General features: G+C 42.7%; 1 protein-coding gene across 7 annotated transcripts in view; it reads right to left on the bottom strand.

The window, feature by feature from the left end:
* Positions 1–389: 389 nt before the first annotated feature.
* The window catches only part of LOC129822169 (protein turtle homolog B-like), a 77092-nt gene continuing 61973 nt past the window's right edge, over positions 390–15508 (bottom strand). For 3 of the 7 annotated variants that reach the window (XM_055880203.1, XM_055880204.1, XM_055880209.1), the window contains 8 exons: positions 14080–14306; positions 13686–13770; positions 13296–13457; positions 13155–13200; positions 11414–11500; positions 9002–10633; positions 5823–5953; positions 390–5591 (listed from right to left, as the gene is read on the bottom strand). In XM_055880203.1, the coding sequence (XP_055736178.1) occupies positions 5377–5591; positions 5823–5953; positions 9002–10633; positions 11414–11500; positions 13155–13200; positions 13296–13457; positions 13686–13770; positions 14080–14306 (2585 nt within the window). In that variant the 3' untranslated portion in view covers positions 390–5376. Of the gene's footprint in view, positions 5592–5822; positions 6832–7608; positions 7655–9001; positions 10634–11413; positions 11501–13154; positions 13201–13295; positions 13458–13685; positions 13771–14079; positions 14307–15508 lie in introns of those variants that run through there. The other 4 variants (XM_055880205.1, XM_055880206.1, XM_055880208.1 and 1 more) reach the window with 3 other exon arrangements.

The raw sequence follows: 15508 nt of genomic DNA, 5'->3' as shown, positions 1-15508 counted from the left end.
TTGATGTGCCAGGTTTCACATTGTAGTTAAACAAGACTTTATTGTTACATACTGTAAGTGGAAAGAATCCCTATTAGCAATTTGTGGAAGTGATTTCAACTTAACATCATCTTCATTTCATATAGGCCTACAGTACTTTGCATGGTCAGACTTTTCTATAACCCACTATATACCAATTGTATGAACTGTATGCATCTGACTAGATAGCTTTACAATAATATATATAAATACTCAAAAAAATACTTATTATCTAGCCCCCAACCATGGTGTCTGGCTCTCTATCCAACACTCACACCTTGTGTCAAGTAGTTGAAACTACACCTCTACAGTTCAGACAGAAGTTCCATTTTAGTTTGTTGATACAAAAATAACGCAAGCACATACATAAGCACGTTTTAGATTTTTATTATATCAAAATACAAAAATTTAAGAGGAAAATATTACATTGGACTGAGCGTTGGAAATGGACACATGATGGACATGAACGCAACGCTGCTTTCCACTTATTATTGGCATGCCATGGATCATCATAGAACATGCTGTATGTCTATGTCACAAACCGCTCATGAGCCAATGATACAACAAATTTGCCAATGCCTTTTTTAATAAACGTATGCCACTTTGTCTTGAGCCTATGCCACAGGTCATAAGCCTTTGTCACCTATTCTCTAGAAGCCACTGGTGGTATTAGGCCAGTGCGTTTATGCTTTTTCTTCAGGGTTTATTTTGAAGAAGAAATTCAATGGCAGTTGAACATGAAGTGAGCAACACGTGATCCCAGACAATATTGAATTCCCTGGACAACAGTGGCAAAAGAGAAAATCAACACAGACTAGTATTTTACATAAGGCTTTGGTACAGCACCATACAGTAGATGAGTTAATTGCTCACATAAAAGTTAAGTGTAAAATAATTCCTGATGTCAATCAAACATAACTGAATGATAAAGCTCCAAATGATCCGCAGGTTATCATTGTAAAATAGACAAAAAGTAAAATATGTTTCATGTTTTTGCTTTGGAATATTTACATATGAACAGTCTGATATAGATCAATTGTTTCAGTTGAAAAAGGCATATTGAAACAGATTATGCACAGAAGATGTCAACATAAAATATAGAATGTAAACGTGATGTACAGCACACGCACATGCCTCAATGGATGAAAATATGCTATGACATGACGACATATTCTTCCTTTAAGCACTACTGGCTTGAGGATGAGGAGCATTAGTTAAAACAGTCAAAGATGTAGCACTTATTGTACAGTAATAATACATTCTATTTCCTCAGTGCTGGTACACATGGAAAAACAGAGAACATAAAAAATACTACATATTCCATTTTCTGTCTGATCACAACCAGGTTGAAAGTTTATGACTGATTGCTGAATAGGCTCTTTTGTATTGTCTCTACATGCAAGATAAATATAGTTAAATCAAATTTGCTCTAAGTATAATCATACCAGCTCCTACTTATGCACTAAAAGCCTTTAAGCAGAAAAACACAAAATAAAAGTCGATCTAAGAGTACAGGATCTTAATTTGATCGCCCTGTTGCAGGAGAACTTTCCTGCAATGCATGATATTTCATACTTGTAGTGTATTTGAGGCTTAAAAAGGCTTCTGAAGTTTGTAATTTCCACTTTGACATTTCAGACTTGATTTTCCCTTAAGAAAAATATATCAGCCCCTACAAAAATGTCCATTAATTATAATCACTATAATAATTCACATTTTCTCTTGCTGCAGGTTTATTTTCCTGCTGTAGCAAATTGGCTCAAATTAAGATCCTACATCTGTACCTCCAAAGCAGCCCTCTTACATACGGTATGTATTTTTGTTGTTGAAAAAGCAAGAGAGCCCGGAAGACTACATACATTAGTAAAAGTCTATATGAAGAATGTGTCAGCAATAACTTTACCAAAACATACGAGAAGAATCAGCTTAAATACAAACGCTGTTTGATGAATACTCTTATTGGCTATACTGTACAATACTGTCCCCCAATAGGAGACTTTGTGACAACAGTGGAGAGAAATCACGTAAGAAGGTTATGCCCCTGCAGTAGTGTGCTTGAAAACAGTGTTGTCCATCAAAAATAGTTTTGACCTGTAGGACGTGTGTAGTGTAGAATGACCTTCTCATGCCCTGATCATGGGCTCAGATTCCCTCCCCTGTCTGCTGTTACATATTTAATATGGATCAAAAGTACTGATAAATAACTTCACACCAAGTAGGTTTCCCCATCTAATCTGGGTATTATATCTCCCCTTCAACACAAGTAAAACACTTTGGAGAGGGAACCCTGGAAGCACAGACAGAGGCTGGAACAGAGACGGAAACTAACTATTGTTCCATTGCTACATTATTCTAAGTCTCTTTGATGTATTTTTTGAATGTCACCACACTATCTATTGCCACTATCTGATTCCACAATCAATACAATTTGCTCATTGCCAATCACACTAGTTTATTAATAGGATTTACAACGATGGAACTAGTTGAGTTGGTAAAACACAGAGGACTTCAAGAGAGTAGGGCTCTGATCTACAGCACCACAGAGTTAAACATAGCACCAAGTCATAATGTTGAAAGCAACTACGTCCTAGTAGCACGTACGTCATCTCTAGCTAATGTAAACACGACTTCGGTTGCAGCACATACAGTACCCCATAACTATTAGATTGTTTGTGGCTCTCTTTTGTTTCTCTCATACTTTGGACATCTGGAGGCAAGTGATCATGAGTGAATCTACCTGTGTGCTTGTGAAAAAAAAAGTGTTCTGTTTCAGATAAGGTTTAGTCCAGCAACGACACGTTGATGATTTCAAATTGGTATTCATTCACATACTATACAACAGAAGAAATACTACTGATCTTGTGCAGCCAACAGGCCCACATGACAATAAAACATTTGTTCTGTGCTAACATTTACTTTTCCATAAATGTAAAATAATGTCTCCGAAAACATGACAAATGAAGCACCTTAAGATGTTTTATAAATATTGTCCACTTAAAGCCTTAAAGCAAATAATTTCATCACATTTAATATTAACTTGCTTTAAATCTGTCTCTCTATTTTTGTCCTCAAGCATAATGAACAAAAAATCTTTCTGTTTCATCTTCACAAATACAGTACACACCATGTATACATTATGAATATAGATTTCCCTCATATCTTACATATAACCAATTCTTGGAATATGCACGTTGATGTATCAATTTCAAATAACTTAATTCCACAAAATTGTCACTATCTCACCAATTAAAAAAAAATAGGTTGGAAAGTGAGTGAAGAGGGCAGATAAAGTTGATGTTTTGATCACTGATTTATATTCTATAGCAAGCAGAGAGGGGTTCAATTAACATACATTCAGAGAGTTCTTATGTCTAGTTCAACTCCTGAATTGCTAGCAATAAAGATAAAAGTGACTCCAAATCAGACAACTGGTTTAAAATGTCAATGTCTTCCAGTGATTCATCTTGTAAGTGTGTAAGCGTAAAGCTCTCTAATAGGTCTAGTTTACAGGGTGAGAAGAAAATGATAACATTAACCATCAGTGTAAAGGAAAGAATTCAACCAAGAGTGGTTGAACCCTTCCTTGGTTAACCAGCTAACCTTGTGTGATAAATCAAATCAACCTATTGTGCCAACTAGCCAACTAGCCAATTAAACCTAAACTTAATACCACCACATGCGACAGGTCATCCGTTGTACTATGACATCAGGATAGTCACTTCCTGTACAGCAAAACATACATTCATTATCGGTTAGTGTTAAAATGAATAAACATACAGAGAAATAGCTAGCAGGTAATATTATACCGTTGCTAGAGATAAACAGTTGAGAGTCGAGACAGCCACCCCACCTTTTGAGTTTAGTTAATGTAACCCAAATGTTGTCACTTGTCATCTAACAAGCCCACTTGTTAAAATCGCCTAATAAAGCAACAGCAATCAGATCTTTCAATACAGTATTCATTATTACAGCTGTTTTGAAATATGAACATCAGTGGCAAGTTTCACTTTCTGCATAATAACTACTTCTGTACCTTTTACATTTAAATGTTGATTAAATTGTGATTTTTTTTTATATCTATGTTATAGCATTACCACAGTTTGAAACCTGAAATTATTAACACTGTCATCATAATCACTAATTGTTATTATAGGTCTGTTCTATTAGTAGAATATACACAGTCAAGATGAAAAAAAGAACCAGAGTAATACACCTTCAGTACCCCTTACTCACAGCTAGGTGTCCTTGGCAGATAAAGTAGAGTCAGTCCACAGGTCAGACTGGAGCTTATCATGAGTCCCAACAGAGAGAGAGAGAGAATGCGTGAAGGCGAAGGAAAAGGCAGTTAATTCACTTTTTAAAAACAAGAGAGAAAAGGCGAACAAGGCACCTAGAGATGTGCCATACTCCACAAATGACTGGAGGTTTCCTCCATATTAATGAAAAACACTGTATACACATTTATCACATTTTCTCACCCCTTTTCTGTCCTCACCCTATCAAGTGTACATTTGGCCTCTTGAACACAAAGTTACTGTATGTCTTAGCAAGAAGAACATGGGCTCCCCTTTACTGGGTGTGATCACATGGTTAAATGCAAGAGAGTGAGGACAAGTCTTTTAGTGATTTGAAATATACCAATATCATACCACGCCTTGTATTGGATGATGTTCTTTTGGGATTAAGCAAAATATGCAGATTGGGCTCGATATTAAAAGCAGATGAAAATCAGACTTCAGGCCATAGCATCCAATTCATGTGTGAAGTGAATGATATTATATACCATTTCTTTCATACATTTCATTTGAAAAATCATGTAAAATAGGTATTGTCCAATAGAATTACAGAAATTCTGCACTTACTCTGAGGTATATTTTGCGATAAGTACCCTGTGTTAGATACTGACACTTTTTGAATTGTAGGAAAGGACTGAGGTCCTTGTCTAAGGAACGCACCAGGTTTAGTCCACCGTGTCACTGTAACACCTCAGATAGACTCCTCAATGACCAGGGACTTTTAAGGTGTTGTGAATTATTTAGATCAATGCATTTTACTACAATAGGAGATATTGTCCCCTTTTTCATTATTTTATGTATTTACATTACAGATGTTTTATCTGGTGAGCCTAACAACGTTATCCTCGGGGAGACACAGAAAACATCTTTATTTTGTCTCAAAATTATTTGGAAAACGCTAGAGACAGGTTACCCACTGCCAAAAGCTGAATGGAATTAATCACATGATTATCATAATTTCTGTATGGGAGTTATAGGGAGATCTAGGTTGGCGGGTCAATGTAGTTGCCACCCATGGCTTGATCTGTCTGTGAGTGACAGTAGTGAACATTTTGGTCAGTGGTCAGTGGGGAGTCCTGTAGTTGGGCCCATCTGAGTCTGTACTGGCCAGGATGGCCGCCTGGTCCTCCTCAGAGCGTCTGCTGCGGCGCAGGAGGGAGGTTAAAAAGAGATATGGGTTCTTCCTGTTCTGCCTTTTCCTCTTCCTGTGGAGGTAGAGATCTTCTCTGTGAGCCGAGGGGGTCTGGGATTGCTGCTGGGTCTGAGAGGGAGACACACCTAGGGATGGAGAGGTAGTGTTATTGAGGATACAACAGAGAGGCATTTAGTATGGTCCCAGACCATACTAGTGTTGTAAAGCCAACAACTATGGTAGTTACATAGGCATGACAACGATAGGATTTGCCTTTACATCACAAACAAATTTGAGACCAGGCTACAAGGAACTCACTAAATGCTGTTGTTTTTGGTTCTTCTAACAGTGGCATATTCTTTAGTTCAGAGACTGACCTGTTCTTCTCCTGGAAGTGGAGTTGTTATTGGTGTTGGCAGCCACTCTCTTGGCTTTAGTAATACAGTGGTGTAGCAGTGACTGTAAGCTCTCAGACCCAGCAGGATCACTAGACGCACCTAGAGGTTCCCTAGAAAGAGGAGGAGACAGGCACAATACACATGCTTTACATTAACTCACCACCAGGGGACGCTATCCTCTCAGTGATTAGTTAGATGGGGAGTCAGGAGGACATTGATTCCGAAAGGCTCTGTAATATTGAACCATAAATAAACTGATGATTTGGTGAGAAATTCATAGGCTTCAGATTGTGAGGAATTAATAAAATACTATGGGATGAACAGGGTTAATTCTCAAAAAAATTATGACGGAATATGTCAATATTTTGTCACTTTTAGATACCCATAAAATGAAAATAATCTCTATACTGTATTTGTAATAACAATTTTCAGAAGAAACGCTTCCGTTTTTATAGTTACTGAGTTGCTCCTCTTTCTCTACAGTGAGAATCTATGTTTTTTTTGTTGAGTGGGGCAACAAAGAGGATTCTCCTCTTGATAGCTCTATGTGGATTATTTTCATTTTATGAGTGACATATCATTCAAACTCTGCCTAATACTGAACATATTTTTAAGGGTTAAAGATGAGCAGTCTCTATCATTGGCTAATTTTAAATCCATGTCAAATTGAGGCACGTTGATGAGCCTTAAACAGAAAGTTACCTATTTTTAAATATACTTTTACCTCATAATGAATACATTTGTTTTGTCCATCATAGAAAGATGCAAATAATGATACTAAGACCCCAAATAATCTCATCAACACCAAACATTTACGTTCAGGTTCATGAGATTAAATGTTTGTTGCCATTAAATTACTTATTAATACACCAGCTTCAAAACCTGACTCGAGGATACGTAAAGACAAGTGATTCTACCAAAACCTATTGTTTCAAAAGGCATACTGTAGGAAGACAAAGCTTTAGAGGTGGTGTCCTTCATAGTGTCACTGTAGAGAGAGAGATTGAGAGCCCTTAGCAGAAAGGGGAGACAAATATGAGAATTAAAGCATCCTCGTTAGATAAATACAACAGTATTTTCATAATCAAAAATACTGTGTGCAGGGGCCACAGTTAGTTAGATACAGTACATTTCCATAAAACATGAACACTGTACATCACACTTTCATCAACATGAACATTGTGTACAGAGGCTTCACCATGCTGACGGGAGGAGATGGCAGGAAGAGGAAATGGCCGTTAAAGAACAGTCACATGACAGGAAGAGGAAATGGCCATTAAAAACAGTCACATGACAGAAACGAAAGCACTTAAGACGACGAATGTGACAAAGAATTTAGTCTTGAGAAATATTGTTATTCGTTTGAGTCAAAAAATAGATATTTTGAGAAGGCATGCATGGCATTTTGCACATGGAACAAAACTTTAAAGGGGAATACTCCAGTCTATCAGTAATCTGGGTCCTCTATTGATTCAAGGCTTTTTTTGTGCAGGGAAACCGTGCCTGTATTTCAAATACTGCTCCACAGTACTAAACAGCTCCTAATATTGCTCACCAGCCTAATCACTGTGCTCAACAGCAGGCATGTTGTGCCAAAGAACTGTAGGAAATGTAACCTGTATGTTAGCAGTTAGCATTAGAGCTAGCAAACTTGAATCCAGTAAAGAGGCTCAAACCAAAGTCAGCGATTCCCCTTTAAAGGAGAGAGTGATAAGAGCCCTCCCCTGCTGACGCCTCCCCTCTCAGACATGGGTCCGACCCTTACCTATTGCGGCGTAGGGGACCGTCTCACAACAACGCTGCCCAGATAGCTGAGATCAATCAAAAACAGATGAGGTAAGACCCCTGAGCCCTCACACTGTACAAACCAGCAGGCCTACACTATACTTGCCCATATGACCATGACATTGTAAAGGGGTGGAAAAAGAGCAGGGCCGCTTACGCTAACCTGGCAATCCCTGGGATTCAGAAAGGTAGGAGGTGGGTGTGAGGGGGAAGGGGGGAAGGGGAGAAGCATGTAGGTATACAGACAAAAGGGGATAATTATATGCGCCTCAGGTATATTGCTCTCTTGTATGTATTTTTTTGTCCTGCAGAGCATGTACTTTATGACTATGTTGGTGTAATATATAATAATAGAGATGATCAAGTAGTCCAAATGGTCTCAGGTTATTAAAAAATTGGTGTTTGGCCATAAACCTCAGAGGTGCAGTAAAATCTGCTTTGGCCTTCAAATGTGTGAAAATCATTTCTGAAATAGAAAGCTTATCTGACCAATAATGATGATGAATATCGTGAAAATAATTTTGATACCTTGTACATTTCATATTTCATTTGAGCGGTAGAAGGCACTCAACCTTTAAAGTTAAAGTGTAGGTCTCACTCAATCGTAATCTTTTAGTTTAGCTACAGTATCATTTACCACCAGTTAAAAAACAGGAAAGCCTCTGATGAGAAGTCATAGGTGGGCAATAATACAAGAAAATCAAACATGTAAGAATAATTATTATCTCACTACACTAGGATTCAGACTTTTCAATCAATAAAAAACACGGTATATGCTAGTTAATTATTTAGTGTAGCACGTGCTCCCATATGTCTTCCACCTGAAATCCTTTGTTGCAGATTACACCTTAATGCAATTGTAACGTTTTACAAAAATATTTGGTTAGGTTTTCTGCCAACATTTTCTTTAGCAAACAGTATTTTCTGTGAACTATGGCAGTTACAAATCACCTTTTCTTCCTAAAATGAATGAGTTCCCATACAGAGAAAAACAAAAATATCTTATAATAATAATTACAGAACTCAAAGATCAATATCAATATCTTCAGATGTGTCTTTGTTCTAGGGTTAAATTACAAAATGTGTCAATCAGGACTTTTTATGTGAAAAAGTTTGCCCTGATTCAAATGGGTATATTGACAACATTTGAATAAATAACTTGTTTATGACTGATCAAATGTGTGCCAAATGCAAATACATGCTTGCTGCATATAAAGCCTAAATATGCATTCTTGGTATGCCAAAAGTAAAACATTAAGTAATATTCTATAAACTGGGGATACATTTAGAATTGAGTGCCCAGGTTGGAGAAGTTTGTTGTGTTCGTTAGTTAGTGCGTTGCTGTCCCTGCCGGACCGGTGTGGGTCACCTACCCTGAGGCGGATATCTGGAGCTGGGAGGGCTCTGAGGGCAGCATCTCCTCCTCTGTCCTCCTCTGGGACGGCCACTGCCCGAACACATCCCTGCTCTCCAAGGGGGGAGAAGGGGACTGGGAGGGGTAACTGGCTGCTGTAGAAGCATAGGACATGTGGGGACGGTAACTGGGGCTGGGCCTGCGGCTTCCCTGCTGGCCCTGGGTGGGGGAGGAGGCCAGGGAGGACCTTCGGGAGAAACTGACGGTGGCTTGGGGGTGCAGGGTGATCTCAGGCATCTCCAGAGAGCGGGAGGTGCGGAGGATGCTGGGGTGGGGTGGTGGGCGGACTAGGATATCTGGGGAACCTGGCTGGGTGCTAAGGGGGCTCTGGGAGAGGGGGGAGAGGCGGGAGGGCTGGAGGACCAGCGGGGGCAGGGAGGGGTCTGTCCTACGCCCTGACCTCGGGCTGAGCCAGGACTGGGGGCTGCTGCTAGGGGCTGTGCTTGGGCTTCCTGCACGGGCTGATGGGTCAGGGTAAGGCAACACTGGTACACCCACACCATGGGATGTGTGTCTGAGCTGGCCGAGACTCTGGGCCTGTTGCATAGCTAAGCGCCTAGCTGGAGGGCCTGGGGGTTGGTCTCTGCCCTGTGGAGCCATGGGGACCTCCAACTGCAGGAGCCGAGGGCTGGGGAGGTGCAGGCGGCTGGGGGGGAGAGAGTGGAGAGGGGGGTACGGTGGAGGGTCGGGAAGGTCCTGGTGATGATGTAAGGGATGATGAGGTGGATAAATGAAGCGGGGCCCCTCTAGACCCAGGAAGGGGAACTCGTGAGGCTGCCAGCTGTCAGGTGAGCGAGGGGAGCGAGGGGGAGGGCTGTGTGGATGTGGGAGGGAATGGCCAGAGGAAGTGTACTGATGATGGAGCTCCATCTCTTCCCTCTCCTCTGGGATGGAGGGATAACCGTAGGGCCCCCCGTCAGCAGTGCCTGGGGGGGAAGACAGAGCGGAGCTATGCGGACTGATGTCCGGCATGTAAAAAGGTGGCGGAATCCCCGATTCACCGCGGCCTAGATACCCATAGAAGGGGACCTGGGGAAAGTGCCTGTAGCGGGAGGCTGGGGCCTGCCCTGCAGCATGATGCCCACTGCCCTCCACAAAGCTCATACCTTCCATGGGCCTGTGGAGGCGGGGGCTGTAGTTGGGGGCCTGCGTGGACTCCAGGCTGGAGGATGTTGGGGAGAGCTGTGGTCGGAGCGTGGCCATGATCGGGGGCAGGGGCCCGGAGTCAAAGTCATTCTCCTCGTCAGACTGCCGGAACTCAGGATACATGTCGGACTCCTCGGCGAATGGGAAGCCCTGGATGCGGCGGTGGGCTGATGGCGGGCTGGCCATGCTGAAACGGCCGTCGGGACCGCGGCTGATCAGCTCGATAGGGCTGGTGACCTCTGCCTCGTGCTTGGACACGCTGTACTTCTTGCTGGCTATAGCACGCTTGGTTTTCTTGTAGAAGGAGAGCTCTTTGTCCTTGTCTCTCTGAGGGCTGGGCAGTCTCCTGACATACAGGCCCGGGCCGTGGGCCCCATCTGAGGACAGGGACTGGGGCCGCGAGGCGGGAGGGGAGCTCTCTGGACTGATCTTCCCAGAGGACAGCCTGTCAGAGACAACCAACACAGAGACAGACACTCAAACATGATGGCTTCATAATGAACCCATTAAACAGCAGTTATTAATCAATAAACAGCCTAATTGTGCACAGTAAAATAGCATTTATCCACAGTATGCATCACTACTATGCTAGACAGATGAGAAAATCCAAAGCCATGGCACCATGTCAAAGCAAATACACATAAATACACCTGTTTTATTTGTGTTCCACCCCTGCATTATGATAGTAGCCAGTGCATTCTGCTAGCATTGAAGCTAATGACTTTAGCCACGGCGACAGTATGAGAGAGGAACCATTACCAAGCAGCCATGACAACCGTCTCACAGATATTCTTTAACTCGCTCTTGGGCAAAAACTGAGGGCCATTTGTCTTGTTGGGGACAAATGCTTTTGTGGCATAAGAAAAACACAGATGACTTCCAACTAGGCCTTTTTTCTATTTGCCACACACCAGGAGCAGCATTTCACTGTAAGGTCTACACCTGTTGTATTCGGCGCATGTGACAAATAAACTTTGATTTGATTTGATTTGTAAACTACACAGTCAACTATAGTGCATATACACGGTACTGTACATGCAGCTGAGCCAACGCAAACACAAATCCCTATATGGTGCATATACAGTATACTGTGCATGCAGTTAGGCCAGCAGAGCACTAAGTAAATCAAATCTATAAATGCATATATTATCCATGCAGCCAAGCCAGCATAGCGTAGTGCAGCACAACACACACTGTGGCATGGTGCAAGCAGCTAAGCACTCACAGGGAGCTGGCTGGTGGGGGCATGTAGCTGCTCCTGGCTGGTGCGTCCCAGCAGGGCTCTACCCCTGGCAAGGGGGTGAGAGAAGGCCTGCGGTGGGAGACACACAAACGGCATGGGCCACGGTCATCTGTCAACTAAGCCAAACCTCCACACAACACAGGAGGGACCATCATGGTGTCACAAGAGGACCATACTTCACTAGTCTGATATAAAAGTCCCTGCCAAGTCCCCTATAATGCCATTTTCATTCACTTGACCATCTAGATATTCCAAGAAGTTAAAACATCCAATTCCTTTTAACATAGACCTCTCTCCAAACCCTTTACATACACACAATATACACTACACGACCAAAAGTATGTGGACACCTGCTTGTCGAACATCTCATTTCAATATCATGGACATTAATATAACAGCCTCCACTCTTCTGGGAAGGCTTTCCACTAGATGTTGGAACATTGCTGCAGGAACTTACTTCCATTCAGCCACAAGAGTATTAGGTCGTGCACTAATGTGGGCGATTAGGCCTGGCTCGCAGTCGGCATTCTAATTCATCCCAAAGGTGTTCGATGGAGTTGAGGTCAGGACTCTGTGCAGGCCAGTCAAGTTCTTCCACACCGATCTTGACAAACCATTTCTGTATGGACCTCACGTTGTGCACGGGGGCATTGTCGTGCTGAAACAGGAAAGGGCCTTCCCCAAACTGTTGCCACTAAGTTGGAAGTACAGAATCGTCTAAAATGACATTGTATACTGTAGCGTTAAGATTTCCCTTCACTGGAACTAAGGGGCCTAGCCCAAACCATGAAAAACAGCCCCATATTATGAATTGTCAAACTTTACAGTTGGGCCTATGCATTCAGGCAGGTAGTGTTCTCCTGGCAAGCGCCAAACCCAGATTCTTCCCAGATTCGGCCAGATGGTGAAACGTGATTCAACACTCCAGAGACGCATTTCAACTGCTCCAGTATCCAATGGCGGCAAGCTTTACAACACTCCAGCAGACGCTTGGCATTGCGCATAGTGATCTTAGGCTTGTGTGCAGCTGCTCGGCCATGGAAACCCATTTCATGAAGCTCCTGACAAACAATTATTGTGCTGACGTTGCTTTCAGAGGCAGTTTGGAACTCGGTAGTGAGTGTTGCAACAGCAGACAGACGATTTTTACGTGCTACTCGCTTCAGCACTCGACGGTCCCGTTCTGTGAGCTTGTGTGGCCTACCACTTTGCGGCTGAGCCGTTGCTGCTCCTAGACGTTTCCACTTACAGTTGACCGGGGTAGCTCTAGCAGGACAGACATTTTATAAACTGACTTGTTGGAAAGTTGGCATCCTATGACGGTGCCACGTTGAAAGTCACTGAGCTCTTCAGTAAAGCCATTCTACTGTAAATGTTAGCCTATGGAGATTGCATGGCTGTGTGCTCTATTTTATACACCTGTCAGCAACGGGTGTGGCTGAAATAGCCTAATACACTAATTTGAAGGGATGTTCACATACATTGTATATATTGTGTACATTCAAACTATACTCATGTCCTAGCAAAGCTACCCTGCCCTGACAGATGGTTCTCAACGGGAGTGAAACGAACAGAGACCATAGCAATAACCCTTATAACAGGTAAAGACGAGTTGATGTTGCATCTAAATTTAATCCAGTGACACTGCATTGTGAATTGGCATATGAGCTCAAAAGATTGGCTCCTATTTTTTAAACTCTCTGGTTTTGTTTTTAGTACTTACGATGAGTCAATGCTTTTCCTGAAGTGTGTTACAGACAGGGGAGGGTCTTAGAAGAGACAAAACAGAGATTTAGAGATTACAACCAAGACCAGAGAAAGGACAGTAGAAATTAAACAGAAGTTAGAAGAAGTGCAAGCATACCTGGTTTGCGTTTGAGTTTGCGTTGGTGCTGTTTGTTGACGAAGCAGGCTGCTAGAGTACTGAAGAGCACCGCAGCCGCCAGAAAGCAGATGGTTGCCACAACGCCCGCAACCACGGGCAGCGCCAACCCCTCTTCAGTCACCTCCGTAGGGGGGAAGGGATCTGAGGCGGAAGAGGTACCCAGGGGTTCAGAAATGGGGCGGTGGAAATGGACTTCACCTTCAAATCATGAACTTCACCAATCTCATGGAAGTAATGGATTTAATGGAGTGACATATTAGCAGAATATGAAATATTCTATTTCATTGTAGCTATCTGGGAATATTTATAGAATATTCTCTTAATCTAATTCTGAATTGAGGTGTGTAATATATTAGGTGTAACACTTACCTGTGCTGGACACTCCCACCACATTACTGCTCTCACTGATGAGGTCGTCCATGACGGCCATGACTCTGAACTCATACCAGGACTCCTGTCAGGGACACAAGACAACACACTCCTCCACTGTCCATTCCACACACATAACACAACCACAGTCCAATTCACCTCAGCATAACCACTGTCTCAAAATAAAGGTGTCATTACCCCAAAACAACTGCCATCTGCAAAATAATAGAGGTAACACTTTACATATACTTAAAAGGATTTAGTAATTCATAAAGTGTTCATTATTATCTTATCGACAGTTTATGACACTGTAATGAACAGTCATTACACATCGGCAGTTGTCACTATAAACAGACAGCATTGTTTATACATTGAGGTATGTATGGCCCTTTACCTGGACTAGGTCCCTGGCCATCAGCTCAGTCTCAGCGGCAGAGATCAGATCATCGAGGACCTCCCACCTCTCCCCGAGACGGAACTCCATGATGTAGCGGTCGACAGGCGAGGAGTGATTGGCTGGCGGGAGCCATGTGAGCAGGACGCCGTGCTGTGTGCGATTGGCTGTGAGGCACCGTGGTGGAGTAAGAAGCACCTGTGGTTCAGGGGTACTCAGGGGAGACACTAAGGGGTCAAGAGAACAGACCCGTTAAAGAAGGAAGTTAACCAATTCATACTATTCAAACAGTCATAATAAACCCATACTGTACATTCACATGTGATCAATCAGAGAAAAATGGAAGATGGTAAGAGCAATTACAAACTGCATTCTACAAGATGGCACTAGAGAGCAGTAGTGTCAATGATATTGTGAGCTTACAGAATCAACATGACACACTGATGTGCAAACATCTCAATACAAATCAGTTGTGCTTCAAGTTAAGGCGTAACATAAGCTATAGAGTTATCTAAAAAGAAACATGCATTACAAAGAGTCTATTCTATGTACAGTGCCTTCGGAAAGTATTCAGACCCAATGGCTTTTCCCACATTTTGTTACGTTACAGCCTTATTCTAAAATGTATTAAATAATTTCCCCCCTCATCAATCTCCACACAATACCCCATAGTGAAAAAGGTTTTTTTCACTTTGGCAGCGATTACAGCATCGAGTCGTCTTGGGTATGACGCTACAAGCCTGGCATACCTGTATTTGGGGAGTTTCTCCCATTCTTCTCTGCAGATACTCTCAAGCTCTGTCAGGTTAGATAGGGAGCGTTGCTGCACAGCTATTTTCAGTTCTCTACAGAGATGTTCGATCGGGTTCAAGTCCGGGCTCTGGCTGAGCCACACAAGAACATTCAGAGACTTGTCCCGAAGCCACTCCTGTGTTGTCTTGGCTGTGTGCTTAGGGTCATTGTCCTGTTGGAAGGTGAACCTTCACCCCTGTCTGAGGTCCTGAGCGCTCTAGAGCAGGTTTTCATCAAGGATCTCTCTGTACTTTGCTCCGTTCATCTTTGCCTCGATCCCTTACTAGTCTCCTAGTCCCTACCTCTGAAAAATATCCCCACAGCATGCTGCCACCACCATGCTTCACTGAAAGGATGGTTCCAGGTTTCCTCCAGACATGACGCTTGGGATTCAGGCCAAAGAGTTCAGTCTTGGTTTCATCAGACCAGAGAATCTTGTTTCTCATGGTCAGAGTCTTTAGGTGCCCTTTAGCAAACTCCAAGCGGGCTGTCATGTGCCCTTTACTGAGGAGTGGCTTCCATCTGGCCACCCCACCATAATGGCCTGATTGGTGGAGTGCTGCAGAGATGGTTGTCCTTCTGAAAGGTTCTCCCATCTCCACAGAGGAACTCTAGAGCGCTGTCAGAGTGACCATCG

The sequence above is a fragment of the Salvelinus fontinalis genome, chromosome 24 (genome assembly GCF_029448725.1).
Source record: "Salvelinus fontinalis isolate EN_2023a chromosome 24, ASM2944872v1, whole genome shotgun sequence".
NCBI classification, from domain to species: domain Eukaryota; kingdom Metazoa; phylum Chordata; class Actinopteri; order Salmoniformes; family Salmonidae; genus Salvelinus; species Salvelinus fontinalis.
The sequence above is the reverse complement of the archived record's forward strand: the minus strand, read 5'-3'. Positions and strand labels throughout refer to the sequence as shown.